At 40.6% G+C, this 17,508-nt stretch overlaps 1 protein-coding gene across 9 annotated transcripts in view; it reads right to left on the bottom strand.

The window, feature by feature from the left end:
* Positions 1-17,508, bottom strand: part of LOC111224653 (ELKS/Rab6-interacting/CAST family member 1-like) — a 120,019-nt gene that overhangs the window by 83,533 nt on the left and 18,978 nt on the right. For 5 of the 9 annotated variants that reach the window (XR_002665231.1, XR_002665232.1, XM_022749221.1 and 2 more), the window contains exons 5-10: positions 9,248-9,504; positions 8,966-9,137; positions 5,596-5,670; positions 4,251-4,406; positions 1,318-1,485; positions 1,022-1,189 (exon numbers count right to left, since the gene is read on the bottom strand). Coding sequence is in view for 6 of the 9 variants with exons in the window: in XM_022749221.1 (XP_022604942.1) it covers positions 1,022-1,189; positions 1,318-1,485; positions 4,251-4,406; positions 5,596-5,670; positions 8,966-9,137; positions 9,248-9,504 (996 nt within the window). In the remaining 3 variants the exon portion in view is untranslated. Of the gene's footprint in view, positions 1-1,021; positions 1,190-1,317; positions 1,486-3,139; positions 3,233-4,250; positions 4,407-5,595; positions 5,671-8,965; positions 9,138-9,247; positions 9,505-17,508 lie in introns of all 9 variants that reach the window. The other 4 variants (XR_002665230.1, XM_022749220.1, XM_022749222.1 and 1 more) reach the window with 1 other exon arrangement.

Raw genomic sequence — 17,508 nt, 5'->3', positions numbered from 1 at the left:
CTGCACTGGATTGTTTATCTTTACACTTTATTTGTTGTGTTACTGTCTAAATAATTGATAGTTCTTCCTTACCCTCAATCCATCCATCCATCCATACAAAACCACTACAGGACTGTACTGTACATGTTATAGTTTCCCACCCTCTGTGTGTTTCTCTGAAAGCTCTTCACCTGTGTAATGCTTGTCAGTGACAGTGATACGTACACGCTTGTGTGTGTGTGTGTGTGTGTGTGTGTGTGTGTGTGTGTGTGTGTGTGTGTGTGTGTGTGTGTGTACAAGACAGCAAAGACAGGGGGTCACTCCGACCCATCCATCTATCTGACAGCATCACCACAGAGAGACTCACACACAAAACTACATATTGAAAAATGGGCAAAATATGCAGAAAACACCTGTACGTCTGGTTTCCTGTGTACCAACAGTACTTGTCTGTGATGTATCCGTCTGTCCGCCTGCTCACCTGTCTGTTTTCCTGTTTGTCTGCTTCAGCCCCTAATCTACACAGTCTTACAGTGCCATCTAGTGGTTGTAGCATTACATGACAACATTACATCATGTGAGTGGAAGGGTCACTAAATCAAGTGAACAAATGTGTCTCTGTATCTTATCATTCATTCTTACAAAATAGCTTTCAGTAATAATTATTCACACATTTGTATCTAAATAGAAGACTCTTGCTGTCAATATTTCTATTCATTCAGTTTGAATTTATAGTATAGCTTGTCGAGTTTCAAAATCTGTTTAGATACATTTATTACACTCCAGAGGGGAAACTAGTTAGGAACATCACCTGGACATGCAGGGATGAGTTTGACAGTCTGAGTGGCAGGGACACTGGTTTGTTTAAAATAAAAAGAACTAGGAGGCAGCTTGAGCAGCAATAGAAAACAAACATAGTGTGACCACCAGAAGCTCAAATGCTGCAATCAGGAAACAGCACTGACTGTTTACCTCCATACATTGTACTTTTATTTCACCTTGTCATTTTTTCCACCTGTGTTCCACCACAGTGTTTTCTTACCTTCTTCTGCAGCACATTAACTTTGCGTTCTTTGACGTCCAGCATGTCTTTGAGGTCGGTGATCTCTCCTTGCTGAGTGCTCTTCTCCTCTGTCAGCTCTGATATCTGCTGACTCTTTTTAGAGAGGAGAGATTCCTTTTCTTCTAGTCGCAGACGCAGGGCATCCACCTGTTTTCACGTGCACACACGCACACACACACACACACACAAATATGTAAAAGTCAGCGGAAATAAATATTCACGAACCAAATATTGATGGTACCTTCACATATAGCGTTAGTGACAAGATTGCATACCTCAGTCTGAAGTATGGCGGCTCTCTGTTCCTTGGCAGTGAGCGACTCTTTGAGAACATCCACGTGTTGTTTACTGTCAGAGAACTGATTGTTCAGAGTGTCCAGTTTGGTCCTGAGAGCCAACAGCTCGCTGTCCTTACGACTCAGATCCTGCTTCGCCTGGTCCATCTGAGGAACACACACACACACGACACGAAGACAGAGGGGGAGATAGAAAGACGAGAGACCAGTTAGAGTGTGTACAAGAGAGGATTACCTGCTTACAACTATTAAAATGTATTAAAATTCACTACAAGCTTTACTAAGTGAGCAGTCACTCTATGGTGCATGTTAAGGTTTATTATTTCCATTGTAGAAGACCAACTGTAAAACAAGAGGGATGTGCAATAATAAGCCGTGCACTAACTGCCTAGTACAGTGATGCTTCAAAGAGAAAAACTGAGTTACAATGTATTGCTTTATTTTTTTGCAAATTTTTTAAACTTTATTCAGAGGGATAATAACCTTTATTAAGTGTGGCAGATAGTTTTATTAACTCTCTCATTCATGTCTGCATAGTTTTACATATTTACAGCCTGATAGTTCTTCAAAGACAGGAGAACATAATGTCATTGATCTACTATGTCCACCTTAAATTTGAAAAACGAGAAGAAGAGCCGGTAGTTTTACACTAGTATTACTTATCGTAAACATAGTGTGTGAGTGGTCTTCTACAAGGGGCGCTGTGTCCGTTTATACACAGACAGCTGAGAGTTTGATCAACTTTTAAAAAGAAAAAGAAAAAATGCCTTGTTTTCTAATTTCTCTCCTGAAAAGAAAACAACAGTTAAGCACGCGTGGAAGTCAGTCCAGTATTGAACTCTCTTGCTCTCTACTTCACCAGCGGTGCATCTGTACCAGAGGGTCAGGGTCAATTCTTTCAATAAGCCCAAGCTTATTAAAATAGAAAATGTAAAACATGACAAATGTTTAATTTCCAGGGTTGCCACAGTTAAGTTCCTTTGGTATTTCATGGGGTGATTGTGAATGAATTTTGTGAGTGAATTTAATGTGACATAAAAAAAAAGAATGGACCCAAACTACACAGAGAATTCAAATCCTATAAAAAAACCCCAGCAAACTGATCCCAGCCACTGGCTGGGAGAAACCTCATGCAAGGAGAAAAACAAGCAGGTTAGAGATATGCATACTATTGCACACCACAGCTGGATTCTATAAATGTACAGTTCAGACTGCTAGAAACAACTATGACTGTCAAAAGCCACTGATCACCAACAGAATGGGAAATAAAAACTTCATGTTTCTCCATGTCCTACTGCTTTAACATTACAAAAAAACTGAATCTAAACACAAAGGTTAACTGTGATATTAGGAAGAACATTTCTCTCAATTGTCCAGTTAAAGGTAGTGCAGTTAATGGTTGGACCATTGTCTTTACTGGGTGCTGCTAAGTGTGGAATATCTGATGAAAGTAGTGCTTCCAGTGACACCCAAAACAAGAGTAGAAAAATGAAGTGATCATATCTTGTGGCAAAGTAATGATATGAATACATTTCCCATGTTGCTCTCTAAATCTCAAAATGCAAAGTTGCCCATTGTTGCATTAACAGATCTTATTTTTTTAGCTGCCTCGTATGAGTGACATTTGAGAGTTATAGTTGCTGTTGTCTGAACAGCACAGCCACACTACTGGGGGTGACTACTGGGAATCTACTCAAGCAGCAGCAGCCATTAGCCAGTCAACCTGGGACACAGAGAGAGCAAGAAAGAGATCAAGAAAGACAGAAGGAAAAGCAAACAGACACAGAGGTGTGTCTCTTACTGCGGACACCTCCCGCTGAAGCTCATTGGCTCGTTGCCTTAGCTCCTCCTTCTCTGATTGGCTGTGAGTTAGCTCTTCCTTCAGCTGCTCAACCTGGCAGGAGAGGAAGGCGTCACCGTGACCACAACATATCAGCTGCCACAGTCACTGACCACGCACGGCATATCCAAGCACCTCACATGCGGAAATAATACAGGAAAACCACCTACTGTATATCCTACCCTGCAATACACCTTCCTATAGGTTTAATGTCCAGGACAATGAGTCATACGTCATAGAAGTTATTCACTGATATGTGTCTGTTAAAAAGGTCGTTAGGAATAAATAATGCAGTCTGTAAAGATAATGCTTCTCACATAGTGTCCTGAATTCCTTGATATTCTTGGGTCATGCAACAGGAAATGAAGATACAATACAAACAGTTTATTGACATTGACCAAAAATAATGAACCGAAATTCAAAATCTCAGATACTGATACTTTAGTAATGAGAATATACTCTGAACAATATTGTTTCACAGTGTAGTCTTAGTCGTAGTCATCTTGGTTCATTAGTTTCTCTTGACAAACGAATCAGATGGAGATCTGTGGTTGTTAAAACTGTTGATTCAGGACTAAAACAGAGCTGCCCCTCGTCTTCAGTGCATTTTAAGACTGCACACATGCTGATGTACAGTGTGTAACATGTACGAAGGATGTCAGGCATTCAGTGTACCACTATAAACATCTAAAAATGCAACTAACAACGATGAAATCAAAGAAAGAAAAGGTGAGGGAGAGGTGTAAATTACTCCTTTCCGAGATGTGAGATATGGAAACTAGCAGAAACAAAAACAAATGCATTTCAACTCTAACAAGCAAAAGACGCTAACAGAGAAAAAAAAACGACTGAATTTCCAAACATGCTCGTCTCCCCATGACAGAAGTGCTGGTTTGTTATAATGAGTGTGGCTCCCATAGTAACACTTCATGGTCTTGACACTAAAGCTGTATCCGTCAATGGTGGGGGAAAGAAGTCGAGTTATTTTTCCAGCGAGCTAGAAATTCCAGAGAGAAAAAATGATGAGACAAGTAGATATGTGTGCATGTTAGTGTGTGTGTGTATCCGTCACCTTGTTCTTCATGAACTTGGAGTGAGATCTGTAGACCTCCATCTGTTTGATCTCCTCCTCCCTCTCCTCACTGCTCAGAGCTCCGTTGGACTTGAGCATGTTCACCTCCTCCTCCAGCTCTCTCATGCCGCGCTCCAGTGAGCTGATCTTTGCATCCTGGCAGGACATCATGACAAAATGCTCAAGTTAAGAGACAAGGTGTGACTGACTCTACCTGGGCCATATATGTAATGGAAAAACGTATACATTTCTTTAGTATTTCTGAATGATGATGTGCTGGAAATTCAGTCAAATTCAACCAGACTGCAGAGTAACTGAAAGATAAATTATACTGAATATAGGCAAAGCTAATATTGTTTAACTAGCAGAATTTACAGCCTGGATCTTTAGTATTAGCAATATGCTAACTGGCTTGGAGATGCATGAACATCTGGAAGTAGGTGACAACGAACAACAACTTTACTGATGTGAACATTTTTCTCCTTTAAATCCGGCTGGTGCAGCCTGTAATTTGCCAGATTTTATCCGACTTCTTATACTGATTGCATTTAGGAGGCTGCTGGAAACATCTACCCATTTCCTGTTAATAATGAAGGTTTCAAAATCTGTGACAAACTGCATAAGTACCCTCCACCAGAGGGAGCAATTTGAGTCATATTGGGAAGTTTGAAAATTGTTTTGGTAGAGTTAAAACTTTTTTTCTCAACATAGTTGTGTGTTTTTCAGTTTACAAAACCTATATCTGGAAATCAAATGCAATTCATGTGCACAGAGGACAAATGAATGCATGATACGACCATATTTGTCTGGGGTGAAATGTACTTTTTGGAAAGGAAAAACTAGAATACACATTGAAATAACAAAGTGATGCAACTCTCAACAGGCAGACTAGCATTAACTGCACCAAGGAGAATTTGACACTGACTTTGCAAAGCTAACTTGTACTGTCACTTATGGTTGGCAAATATGGGAGAAAACTAATATTACATTCCCTCTCATATGATATGTATCATGACATTTAAGATGATGTTTATTTGTAATTTGTTGTTTATTCTATTTTGGATATCATCCAAATTGTGTATCATTATTTACAATTTTGAAAACCCAACAGTATGATTAATAAATGTTGCAAACATCCACTACATATTCACTGTAAATACAGTACAGAGTTAGTAATCAAACCTACATAGTCCGATGCAGCAAGATGTTTTTTGCACTACTTGAATTTAGGGCTGTGTTTATCTGACAAGCTTCTATATCTGTTTATCATATTGAAATGAAATGCTGATTTCGATATAAAGCACAGACACACATTCAAATGAAATAATGAACAACACATATTTACCTTCATTTCGATGACTGTCTGCAGGGCCTTGGTCTTTGTTGACTCTGGAGCTGCTTCATATCTCCTGTGCAGCTCCTGAGAGACACACACACCACGATGGTCAGCAGACGACAGAGAGAGAGACACAGAGGGATGGAGAGAGGGATGGAGCTGGGGATGGAATGAGGGAGGAGAAGGTCTTGTACCAGGAGAGGAGGCAACAGCGACTGATGGGAAGGCATGAACAGAGGGCTGGATGGTGGGTGTAGGCCGAGGAGCAGGAGCAGGGAAGGAGTGCTGAAGCGAAGGATGGACAGAGGGGGTGGCGACAAAAGCCGGATAGTGGTGAGAACAGGTGGAGGGGAGAACGACAGGATGGATTGAGTGCCGATGGGAAGGAGGGGAAGGTGCGGGGAAGGACGGAGAGGAACGGAGTGAGGGGTGGCGCGAGGGGGAGAAGGGAGGAGACGGCTGGAAAGGGGGAGACACATGGAAAGGAGGTGGAATAGGGATGGAGGGAGACACAGGAAAAGAGGGAGAGATGGGGATGGAGGGGGAGGCAGGAATGAAATGTTTCCCTCGCGCAGTGGCGCAGGCTTTGAGCCTCCTCGGGTCGATCCGTCCATCCCACATCCTTCAAGCTGTGAGGAACGGCACCAAAGAAGCTGACACCGTTTCAGCCTCAAATGTGAATGAATGATCAAATCTGACAGCCTGAGATGATACTCATTCACTGAATAAGCTCCAAGCTTCGTAGCGTTTAGCTGCAGGGGAAATCTAAACCAGTTTCAATTTCCTACAGCATCACACAGTAACCTTTCAGAAAAAAATGTCTAACTTACATCACTACTAAAAACCCTGCAAGAATTTGGTAGATTTACACTATATTGCTTTACATAAAAGTCCCCAAATTCTCAAAACATTCTCCAAATTTAAATTCTACCTCAGGATAATTTACTGAGCTACGTGTAACGAAATTCTATCTGTCTGGCTGTTGTTACCACATCACAACTCACTAGTCAAATGAAGTGAGAGGAAAGGAGGGGGTAGTGTGGTGGTAGATGTAAAGGCACAAAAAGAAAAAAGGACAGGGAGAGAGAGTGCGAGAGAGGGAGGGAATGAAAGCAGAGGGGAGGACGTAGCAGTGTATGCTTCACTGCTTTTCTTTGGAGGAAACACAGTTAGAGGCCAACAAAGGAGGCTAATGCATGAGCCAGGATGCATAAAAACACACATATGTGAAAGGGATAGTAGGGTGCCATGGCTTAAGGCGCTGGTATGAATGCCTTGAATGCTCATGGGTGCGTACACACACAAACACACACACACACACACACACACACACACACACACACACACACACACACACAAAAGGTTGCCTTGTTTGGTAATCACTTCCTAGAAAGATTCACAGGTAAAATCAGATGCAGCCATTGCAAAAGTATGGAAGCTAAGACAGGCCATCATAAACAGAAGCTCATACGAAACAGATTAGCTAATTGTGAAGTGTAATCACTTCTCAATATCTATAATTTAGAAAACACTGAAAGGATAACAGTTAAACTTTTTCAGAATTGCAGTAGGTCCTTTCAGATTTAGTCATTTAAAAAATTGCAAAATCAGTAAAGACTTTTTTTGCTTTGTTTTGTTGGGTTCACACTTGAAATGGAAAATTTAGGCGTCCAGGGTTTACAGTTGCACGTCTAAACTTCTCACATCCATTATATTGTCAGGTCTGCGGCCATATTGAGCACTGTATTATCATGGTCGTTCACTGATGGGGCTGTGTGCTTTTCTACTCTGACATAAAGCACAATGTACCATTAAGTAATTTCGACAGCTAATGTTATGCTTTTGTGAATCCAGTTTTCTTGTTACTGTAATAACTCATTTTCATAATCATAAAGTAAATTATTTCAGTGCTTTACATTTTGTGGTATTTCAATTTCACTGATTCTATTTTCAATGATTTATGTCAAGTGATTACATTTCACAAGGTGCTTCCATACAGAAATCTCATTTTTTACTGATGCAGCTCCATCACCATCAGAGACATTTTGGTAGAATTGAAAAAAATGATCTCCTCTTCCTATAGTAAGTTGCAGGGACTGTTCTGTTAATTAGTGAAATGAACAATGTTCAAAAAACAAGTGTCAACAAACAGTGCAGCAGGAAGTCTTCAAGACAAATGCTCAGTAGAAACTTCTACATTATTTACTATAATAATTTTCACTTTAACCTTTAATACTGAAACTATCCAGATATTGCATAATCTTAATTTTGTTTTCCTGAGGTATTTTTCTGCTTTGAAATTAGCATTGTGAAATGCTGTCAAAAACAGAAACTCTGTCCAGCAGACTGATGCAATATGAAGCAACAAGGACCAGAAAATAAGTTAGAGCGTAGTAATAGTCTGGAGGGATCTCCTAATTATATTTTAAAGCATTGCTGCCTATGATACAATTATGATGCATCACTTGCTTGTTTGTGTGTGTGTCTGTGTGTTTATGCATATTTCTCCCTCACAGCTGTGGCCACTGATGCATTTGGAGCTGGTCATAAAAGGATGGTGTCAGAGCTGGTTTGTGTATTTTCAGTGTAAGTGAAACAGTTGTCCACCTGGTCGCTCTAAACTAAATCGTTTAGGCTGAATGGAAAATATTTAAAGACAATCATCACACATACAATGTTATACTGTATTTTGTCCATTAAAATCAAAAAGTAAAACAGCATTCTGTGAGTCTGCATACTGAGGAATGCAGTAGTGTATTAGTATTAAAATACTTTTTTGTGCATGTTTTCTTTGTATGTTGGATTGTTCATGAAGTTCAATACAGTGTTTCTTTTATTCACCTCTTCCTTTTACTTGTTATTTAAATACATTTTCAATTTATTTAAGATTCTTTGAAAAAATGAGCTTCGTATTAAGTCAGTCATCAAAAGTTATGGGTCCAGAAAAGACGTGTCAAACTCCATAAAACATTTTGTATGCTGAAATAAAAATTTCATATATTGAAAAGTTGAACGTCCATCTGTGATCATTTACTACATCTCACCACTAGAGGGAACTGTTGTATAAACAACAACATCATGAACTGAGCGTTAAAACACAGAACTGAGAGATGTTAGAAAAGAGACAAAGTGAGCAGGGGAGAGTAGAAAATAGGGTAAAGAGTACATTCCTGTGTGTGTGTGTGTGTGTGTGTGTATTGATGTTTCTGTGTTCTATTAAAACTAAATCATAAGCCAAGAGTGGGAGCAGCCAGAGGCCTTGCCTGGTTTGTACACACTCACATCTGGCTGTACACAAAGACATGCACACACCCTTACGCATGGGAATTCTTGAATACACCATGTTTCTTCTTCACCAGTCAGACACAGACACACACACCTCTCTGAGTTGGAGCATCTCCTTGTCTTTTCGCTCCAGTAGGCCCTCCAGCTGATGGATGGTCATCTCAGCATCGGCCAGTCGCCTCGTACGTTCGTGGTCCTCTTCTGTTGCCCGTGACGACAGACCTTTACTCTGCAACATTTCCAGTAACTTCTTTATTGACTCGTCCCTGTTAGAAAAGAATAGTATAGATTTAAAGCTAACATAATGGCATCTTAAATCAGAAAACTACTACATTTCACACTAGAAACCTCGCCAGTCTCTGGCCTCTATCTTTACCTGGCAGTTAGTGTGTGTTTTTGTGTATCTATCCTCAGCTCCATTTCTTCCACAGTCTTCCTCAGGAGGAAGAGCTCTTTGATCTGCCTCTCGTACTCGCCGTGGAGACGCAGGAAGTTCTCCTCTGTCATTTCCTGAGGGGAGATGGGGTGGTTTCCGAGGTGACCGGACTCCGAGTAATCGGACTGGAAGAGCTGGTTGAGATCTCGTTGGATTCGGAGCTCATCTTGTAAAGCCTGGATGGTGCACTGAAGATGCTGTAGGGAGAGAAAAAAGTTAAATTCAAACCTACAAGATGTAACACAGTGTGTGGATGTTGAGGTGATGCTGTTGGAGAGATTAATGAGTGCGAAATAAGATTATTGCACAACAGGACTTTAAAACATTCTCTATTGAGTTAACCTTAATTGCACCAGGAGCTGAGATTTTGGCCTTTCCAAACTTGCAGCCCATATGAAGGCTAGTTTACCTAAACACCTGCAGTTCTCTGTGTGTAAGATGATTTGTGGTAATTTGAGGGTTAAAAGCTACTGTGAAATTGAATGTAATTTGTGGGCATATGCTGCGGTAATCCTGGCTTTGTATCAACAGCAAGGACGCAATTTTTCCACCTGCATTTTGAAGTCATGTCCGACAGGGTGGACCCAGGGTATGCTGGGAGGGATTATAAATCCTAGAAAACCTGGGAGCACTTAGGGATCACGTGGAGCAGCTGAGGTGAGTTGCAGGGAAAAAGTATATTTGGCTACTGTGCTCATCCCGCTGTTACAGCAACGCTGATAACGGATGGATGGATGGATGATTATGATATTGTTCCATATGCATAAACTCAAACTCGACTATATTGCACCATAGCTCAAAGAGTGTGTTTAAAATCACAAACAGAGTTTGACTGATTTGTATTTGGATCAAGACACAGAATATGTCAAGACTGATCTAAATGCAAAGTGTGAGTAAGTGACCGGCTGACTGAGACAGCAGCATACAGTATGTTTATGTCATCTTGAGTGAGTGAGTGTGCTATAAAAGTGAGTTGGCAGGTTAGTATCACAACCGTCATCATCATGGCTGAGCACAACATGACATGACTAGCCCTGAGTTAGATGAAAAAAGAGTTTATAATGTGTTCGTGTGTGTGTGTGTGTGTGTGTGTGTGTGTGTGTGTGTGTGTGTGTGTGTGTGTGTGTGTGTGTGTGATGTCACAATGATGGCCCAAGGCTTTTTTTTTTTTAAATGCATCACGCACAACCTGAACAGCAGCCAGGTCATCGCCACACCACCCATAGCATATTTCCAGAGACTAAAATAATATGGGTAGAGAGAGGTGCATAAATGCAAGTAAACAGTAAGTAAACACAAGATTTGGAAAAAAAGGAAGTTAAGAGGTTAGAAAAGACAGAGATGCTAGTGCTCCCTTGCAGCTGTCGTTAATCAACATTGACAAGAGAAAGAACAAGATTAAAGGAGAAAGGAAAGAGACGAATGAGCTTGGAGGCAAAGAAAAACAATTCTTAGATATTAAAGAAGAGAAAGGAGAAGAGAAAAAGCAAAAGCAGCAGATAGTGATCACAAATAAAGTGTATACTTGTACAAACAGATGCACACAAAGAAAATGGATGAAAGGTAATTAGATAAAATTGTAGCAACGGTCTTTCTCAATAGCTCTGCTTCATATTGTACGACAGTCAGAGAAGTGTGTGCCAACGATGACTCCTCCCTCAGAAGCGCCAGCACTGACCCTCCCTTATGATGACAATATGCAAGCGATTGCCAACAATCTCAAATGTTTTGAATGGGGCTCCAATCCTAAGTAATTTATCAAAATGAAAATACAAACAATTATGAGTTTGTCATTATAAACTTAATCCTTTTTTTTCCTTTCCTTTTTGTTTTGTTTTTAGACTGTTCAAAATTAGACACTTGAAAGAGTCGCACTTGGTCTCTGGAAACTTGTAATGGAAATTTGTTCTTATTTTCTGTCACACACAAATTACCAAAAGGTGTATCTAAGGTGTGCCCTTTCTGCTTCCTTCTAATACTCTTTATCATCTCATTTTTCAGTTTTGTTTACATTTTCTTCTGAAGATTAAATGTCTGTAAAGCTCTTTGAAAACTGCCTCATGTATGTACTGTATGATATGAATAAATTTGCCTATGCTTTTTGCCAGAGATTAATTAATTAATAATAAAAATAATCAGTACATTTATTGATACTGAAATGAATCACTAGTTACAGCCATAGATATGAATATAGAGAGAATGCACAGAGAAAGACGCAGCTGTGTGGTGTGTAGTCAGAGCGAGAAACACACAGAAACACACACATCCATACTCATTACAGTAATATGCGTAGAATATAGTATATTTCATGTGCTATTTAGACATTAAAGAAATGTACATGCATGAGTACACACATCCTCATATGCTGTTATCTGTCAGGCAAACACACACAATCACATACTCCCATCAAGCATCCGAAACTATGTCAGAGTTGTAGAAATTAATGTGCGCGCACACACACACAGACACACACACAGACACACAGACACACACACACACACACACACACACCAGGGCTTGTGCCAGTTCCCCCCCAACACACACACACAGCTGGAATGTCAAGCTGAGAAATGCCAGACCACAAGAGACAGATGAAAAAGAAGGAATGAAATATAAAAGGAAGCAAGCAGAAGGAAAGGAAAACAGAGGGAGGAGATAAGGAGGACGGAGTGAGACAAAGAGAGAAAACAGTGGGAACTGTGTCCGGCAGAAACAGAAGAGGGGGTTAGAAGAGGAGGAGAGAGAAACAGAATAAGGGCCAGAATACAAGTTGTGTTTTTCGTCTCAGTTTGTGCTGAGTCGTCTTTGGCTCCTTCACCTTTGATCCTGTCAAGTGCTTCCTGATTCCACAGGGGACCGAGGGGGTCGCTCAACACTCAAGACAGAAATGCAAACACACACACATCTACATGTTCATATTGCACTGTGAGTTACAAACACAAACCATTCATGTAACAGCACAAGAACATTTAAATAAATTCAAATGTTATCCATATCAAAAATAAGAAAATGATTATTTCCAGTCTGATTTCTGCTCGCTGCATCTTTACTTCTGTCTTTAGTTTATTTGCATGTACAACTGATAAAATAGCAAGACAGAGAAACAAATCTAAACTGTATATCAATGTGACAAACACACAAACAAGAAGACAAATCAAGGCGACAGATCTTTGCCTCAGATGTCCAAGGGAAGGACAGATAAATTCATTGAGCTTTTGCACAGTAAGCAAGTGCAAGATGGGGAATGATCTTGATTCAACCAATCAAAACTTGTGAATTTGATTGAATAGCCCTCATACTCTCTTAGTAGGAGCAAGCTGCTTGTGACAAGCAAATTGATGAATAAAGACAGAACTCACTTACAAAAATACATACTGTAGCACTGTAGACTAAAATGACGTGTGAACAGGAAACAGTCAGTCAACTCTTCCAGTTTCATGACTGTAAATACTATCTGTAGAAACCATCATGACTGCATTTACATGCACTTAAAAAAACAGGATGTTGCTTGAGCACACTCACACTTTTAAGCCTCTGCTCACTCATTAACAAAAGATGAACTATGTTTCACCTCCAAGTAACAACATTATCTGCCACCATAGAAATTAATTAATGCAAATAGGATAACAGGTCCAACCAAAAAGCAACTAATAAGAACTCAATCTGAATTGTTTGTTGGAATCTTGTCTGGTCAAATGATCCATACATGTACGATCACAATGAGCGCTGTACTCTGTTTTTCCACTCTTGAACTTCTAAGCAGCACACTTCTGGGTTGTTTCATAACCACAAAATTGGTGGAAGAACCTGAAATGGGGGGAAAAATATTCAGACCAAAAAAATCTCAAAATGTCTCACTATTAAGCCACAACCACATTGGCTTGTACTCAGTCCATTACAGCAGTGTTCCCTAATTATTTTTGCTTGTGACCCCTTAATATGAAGTAATATCTCTTTATCTCAGGCTGCAGGTTGTGAGCAGTTTAATCAAAAAATGATGTTCCACCCATCTGAATGTTTCATTTGAATAGTTTTTTTGAGGCCTGATGGAATAAATGAGGATTGCACAAGAAAAAGGCAAAGACTGAAAAATAAATTTTGCACATCAGGATTTAGCTATTTTCAAAATTTCCATCCAGGACATCTGATCTTGCAACACTGTGATTGGAAACCACAGCATCACAGCACTGCTTTAAGCAAAGTTTCACAACTGAGATGAGATTGATTTTTCGTGTATTTCATGGAGCTGAAAATCAAGGTCTCAGCATGACACCAGGATTTTAAACCAGGATGGGACTCAAATTGACAACACTAGAGGGATTAAAATGGGCTTCTGACAAATGTAATGGCTTCACCAACGTAACTGCTGCCTAAAAACATGAATTCAAGCCAAAATTCATGTTGCAATGAGAGAAAAAACAGAAGAGAAGAGAAGAGAAGAGAAGAGAAGAGAAGAGAAGAGAAGAGAAAATCCGTTTGTGAATATGGTGACAATTTTTCCATCCGCTCATCGTCACCCCCCCACCCCCCCTCTCCCGAGGCCACTGCTCATCTGTCGTTCAATATTAACCATCTCTCTGTTATTACTCCTCCTTCTCATCCCTCGCTTATTCTGTGCTCGCCGGGTGAGTCACGCTTCCCCCGTCGCAAACGGACACACACTGTGACAGAAACACATATACACACACTTGGATGGACAAACACACACACACGATGAGTGCACGATAATGCCCACACACAGAGTTACACACACATATGCAGCAGACAACATAATGTTAGAGGCAGTGGCCGTGCTGTTTGTGTGTGTGTATGTGTGTGTGTAATGACCGTGAGCAGTTTGAAAGCATCGCCCACTCAGGCATCAGACAACATGCAGATTAAAACACACTCTCTGTATTCTCTGAGGATAAAGGTGGAGGATGAAGAACACAATGAAGAGGAGGAAATAACATTTGAAAAAGACGAATGACTGAGAGAAACACATCATTTCCCAAAAGAAGGGAAGCAAGCTCGTGGAAGAAAATAGAATCAGATTCGATTAAAACAAAAGAGGAAGTCGAGAATAAATATGGATGAAAGAGAGAAAGAGGAAAGAGATTAAACTTGGGAAGGAACAAATAAAATAGCCAAGAGGGCTGAGAGAGGAGGAGAAAAGGCGAGAGAGAAGTGTTGACCCTAATCAGTCACTTTGAGATGCAACATCAGGGTCAGTGGTGGGTTTAAAGACCAAAAGTAGAGGAGAGGAGAGGAGAGGAGAGGAGAAATTAAATCATAAAAAACAGCCCATTGTAGCTGTCACATTTATTTTGACTGACAGACAGATACACATACTGACAGATTTCAGAGAGGCAGAGTGAAAGAGAGAAAAAGAAAAGCTGCAGAAGAGAAGGGGAGTGACTATACTGTAATTCTCTTCATTCCTCACCAGCTCGTCCCAAACCCACTCCTTATAAGGAAAGACATGGCTACCACAGTACCACAGGCCCTCACACACACACACACACACACACACACACACACACACACACACACACACACACACACACACACACACACACACGTGTAGAGAGAGAGAGAGGGAGAGAAAGTGGAGAAAGTGAGACAGGGAGAGCAAAATCACAGCCTCATAGGCAAAGAGGGAAAACTGACTCTCTCTTTCCTTTCAAATCTCTCTTTTCTCTCTATATTTCTTTCCACAGTAAAACGGACACTGTTCCTTTGTGAAAGAGAAACGGAGGGAAAGAGGGGCTATTTATTTCTCTCTATGCCATGGAGTTAAAGTTTTATAAGACTCCTGAGCGTGGGAGTCTGCTCTTTCTCTGTTAAATTCTCTCCATGAATCTCCCTCTTGCTCTTTCCTCGTTGTTCCCCTTCCTCCTCCTCCTCCTCCTCCTCCTCTGTCCATCTGCCTTTTTCTCCCCCACTATCATTCCCTGTATTTACCTTATTCCCTCTTTCTCTCCATCCTTCTCTCTTCCTCCTTCTCACCTATCTCTCCATCCTGACTAAATAAACACACAGGTCTGTGTACCATCTGTTACCGATGAGCATTCATGTGCGAAATGCACACACAAACACACAAACACACACACACACCAATGCAGAGATAATAATAAAAATAACTTATTTTTGGAGTTTTTCATCTTTTAGTTGGAACTCAAAAGGGTAGGAAGAATGATGACTGTCTCACTCATGCACATGAACTTGGACGCACACACATACAGTATGTAAACATGAGCAGAAACATACACACAGACACACACACACACACACACACACACACACACACGGAAATAACAAGTCATAGGTCCATGAGCTGTGGATGGAGAGAGGAGCAGACTGCAGGCAACAGACGGATGGAGACAAAGTAGGCAGAGCCAGACAGTGAGATGATTGTCAACGCATTTTAAAGCACGCTGTCTTGTGTATCAAAGAAAGAATAAATAAATAAACAAATACTTTTAAAAACTTTGCTGAGCCTGCAGGCCGACTTTTCCTGAAACCGCTCTGCATCACATTCATACAGTCAAACACAGTCATGCTCAGATCCTCTCAGTCTGGCTGCAGAGGAGCGAGCGTCCAGACAGAAACACGAAAACAATTTTAGTAAGAAATCCCCCATCCACTCATCAGATGTTGAGTAAGATGACCGGCTGACTGAGGTTCACAAACTCGTTTGTCTAATGAGCAGGTCAGCTGACTGATTTAATCAAAGAACAGAGAAAGAGACCACAGATCGAACAGTGGTAGATCTGCAGCTGAGGAGCGTGACTCTTGAGGAATGCACAAAGTGTTTGCAGAATCCTCGAGTGTGTGTGTGTGTGTGTGTGTGTGTGTGTGTGTGTGTGTGTGTGTGTGTGTGTGTATATGCACGTTCAGCATTTTTTCTCCATGAATCCATCCCCTCCCCTTCCTCGGCCTCATCTGTAACTGCGCTCCAAGCGATTTACATCCAAGCTTCACTTTTTTAGACAAGAAAAAATCTCCAGAACTAAAATTCAATTCTGCACAATTCAGATTAAATGTTAAACATGTCTGAAATCTATCAAATCCTGTTTCACATTCTGTGCAACTTGTTCCCGTTAAGATTCAGGTAAATGGCTTATAGAATGGGAAATAAGCATCATTATCAAATGGCAACTAATAACAAGACAGTGTGTAATCAGCACAACAATGCTGCTATTTTCAGCTCATCTTATTCTGTCTTTCATTCATCTTTAATCTCCTACATTTTTCCTCTTTCCCCCTCTCCCTTCTTCGTCCCTCTCTTTAAGTCAATCTATTAATTCCATCTTTCCATCCACCTTGCTCCTCTTTGCCCATTTCTCTCCTGTCACATCAGCATCAATCAGTCTTTCCATTTCTCTACATTTCATCAATTTTTTTCAGCTCAATTCGTCTGCGCCATCCATTCATCTCTCCTCCTTTCCTCCCTTCTCCTGGCACACACCCCCGGCTTTCCAGTTTGATCTATCCTCTGCTGATTTCCTCCCTCCTTCTTTCTCTCTACATTTTACACATCTTTACATCTCAATCCATCTTCTCCATCCATCCAACCCCCCCCCCCCTTCTCTGAGGTTCTTTGCCGGTTTATGGATTGCCAGGCGAAGCATTTTTTTCAGCCAGCTGGCACAAAAACTCTTGCTGGCAACATTTTTTTTTATATACAGTAAATGGAAATCTCACACAGGAAACAATTGGCCCCGTCCGTTTCTATTGAATTTGAACTAATCTGAGTCCTTGAGGACAAGCTCAACGCCAGCTTGGAGTAATTAAATTAGAAATGCAAGATGCTCAACTTAAATCCAGGTGTAATAACGTTAAGTGCTGAGCAGTGATTATAAGTCTTTACTCAGTCAGCACAGAAGCTGGTCCAAAATGCTTTTACAGTATATTTACAGTAAAATATATCTCATGTGCTTTAGTCCCATCTTTTATCTTTGATTAAGAATTGTGGTCAATACTTTATTTAGTGCACAATAAATGTCTTCAGCTTGTTTCAGATGGTTTCAGCATTTCAACTGCAGAGGTGGAACAGATCAGCGTTCTGGTAGCACCATCCATTTACACATTAACCTGAAGGCCTGATTTACTGCCATGTTTAAAGACTGGAAAATACACTCAAGTGCCAGTGTGTGACTATCCCGCTCTCTCTCTCTAAGTTTGTTGCTGTGAGCGAAAGCAGGAAAAAGACAGAAGAA

This window comes from Seriola dumerili, unplaced genomic scaffold (assembly GCF_002260705.1).
Source record: "Seriola dumerili isolate Sdu_G_001 unplaced genomic scaffold, Sdu_1.0 BDQW01000138.1, whole genome shotgun sequence".
NCBI lineage: Eukaryota > Metazoa > Chordata > Actinopteri > Carangiformes > Carangidae > Seriola > Seriola dumerili.
This window is presented reverse-complemented; position numbering and strand designations above follow the sequence as displayed.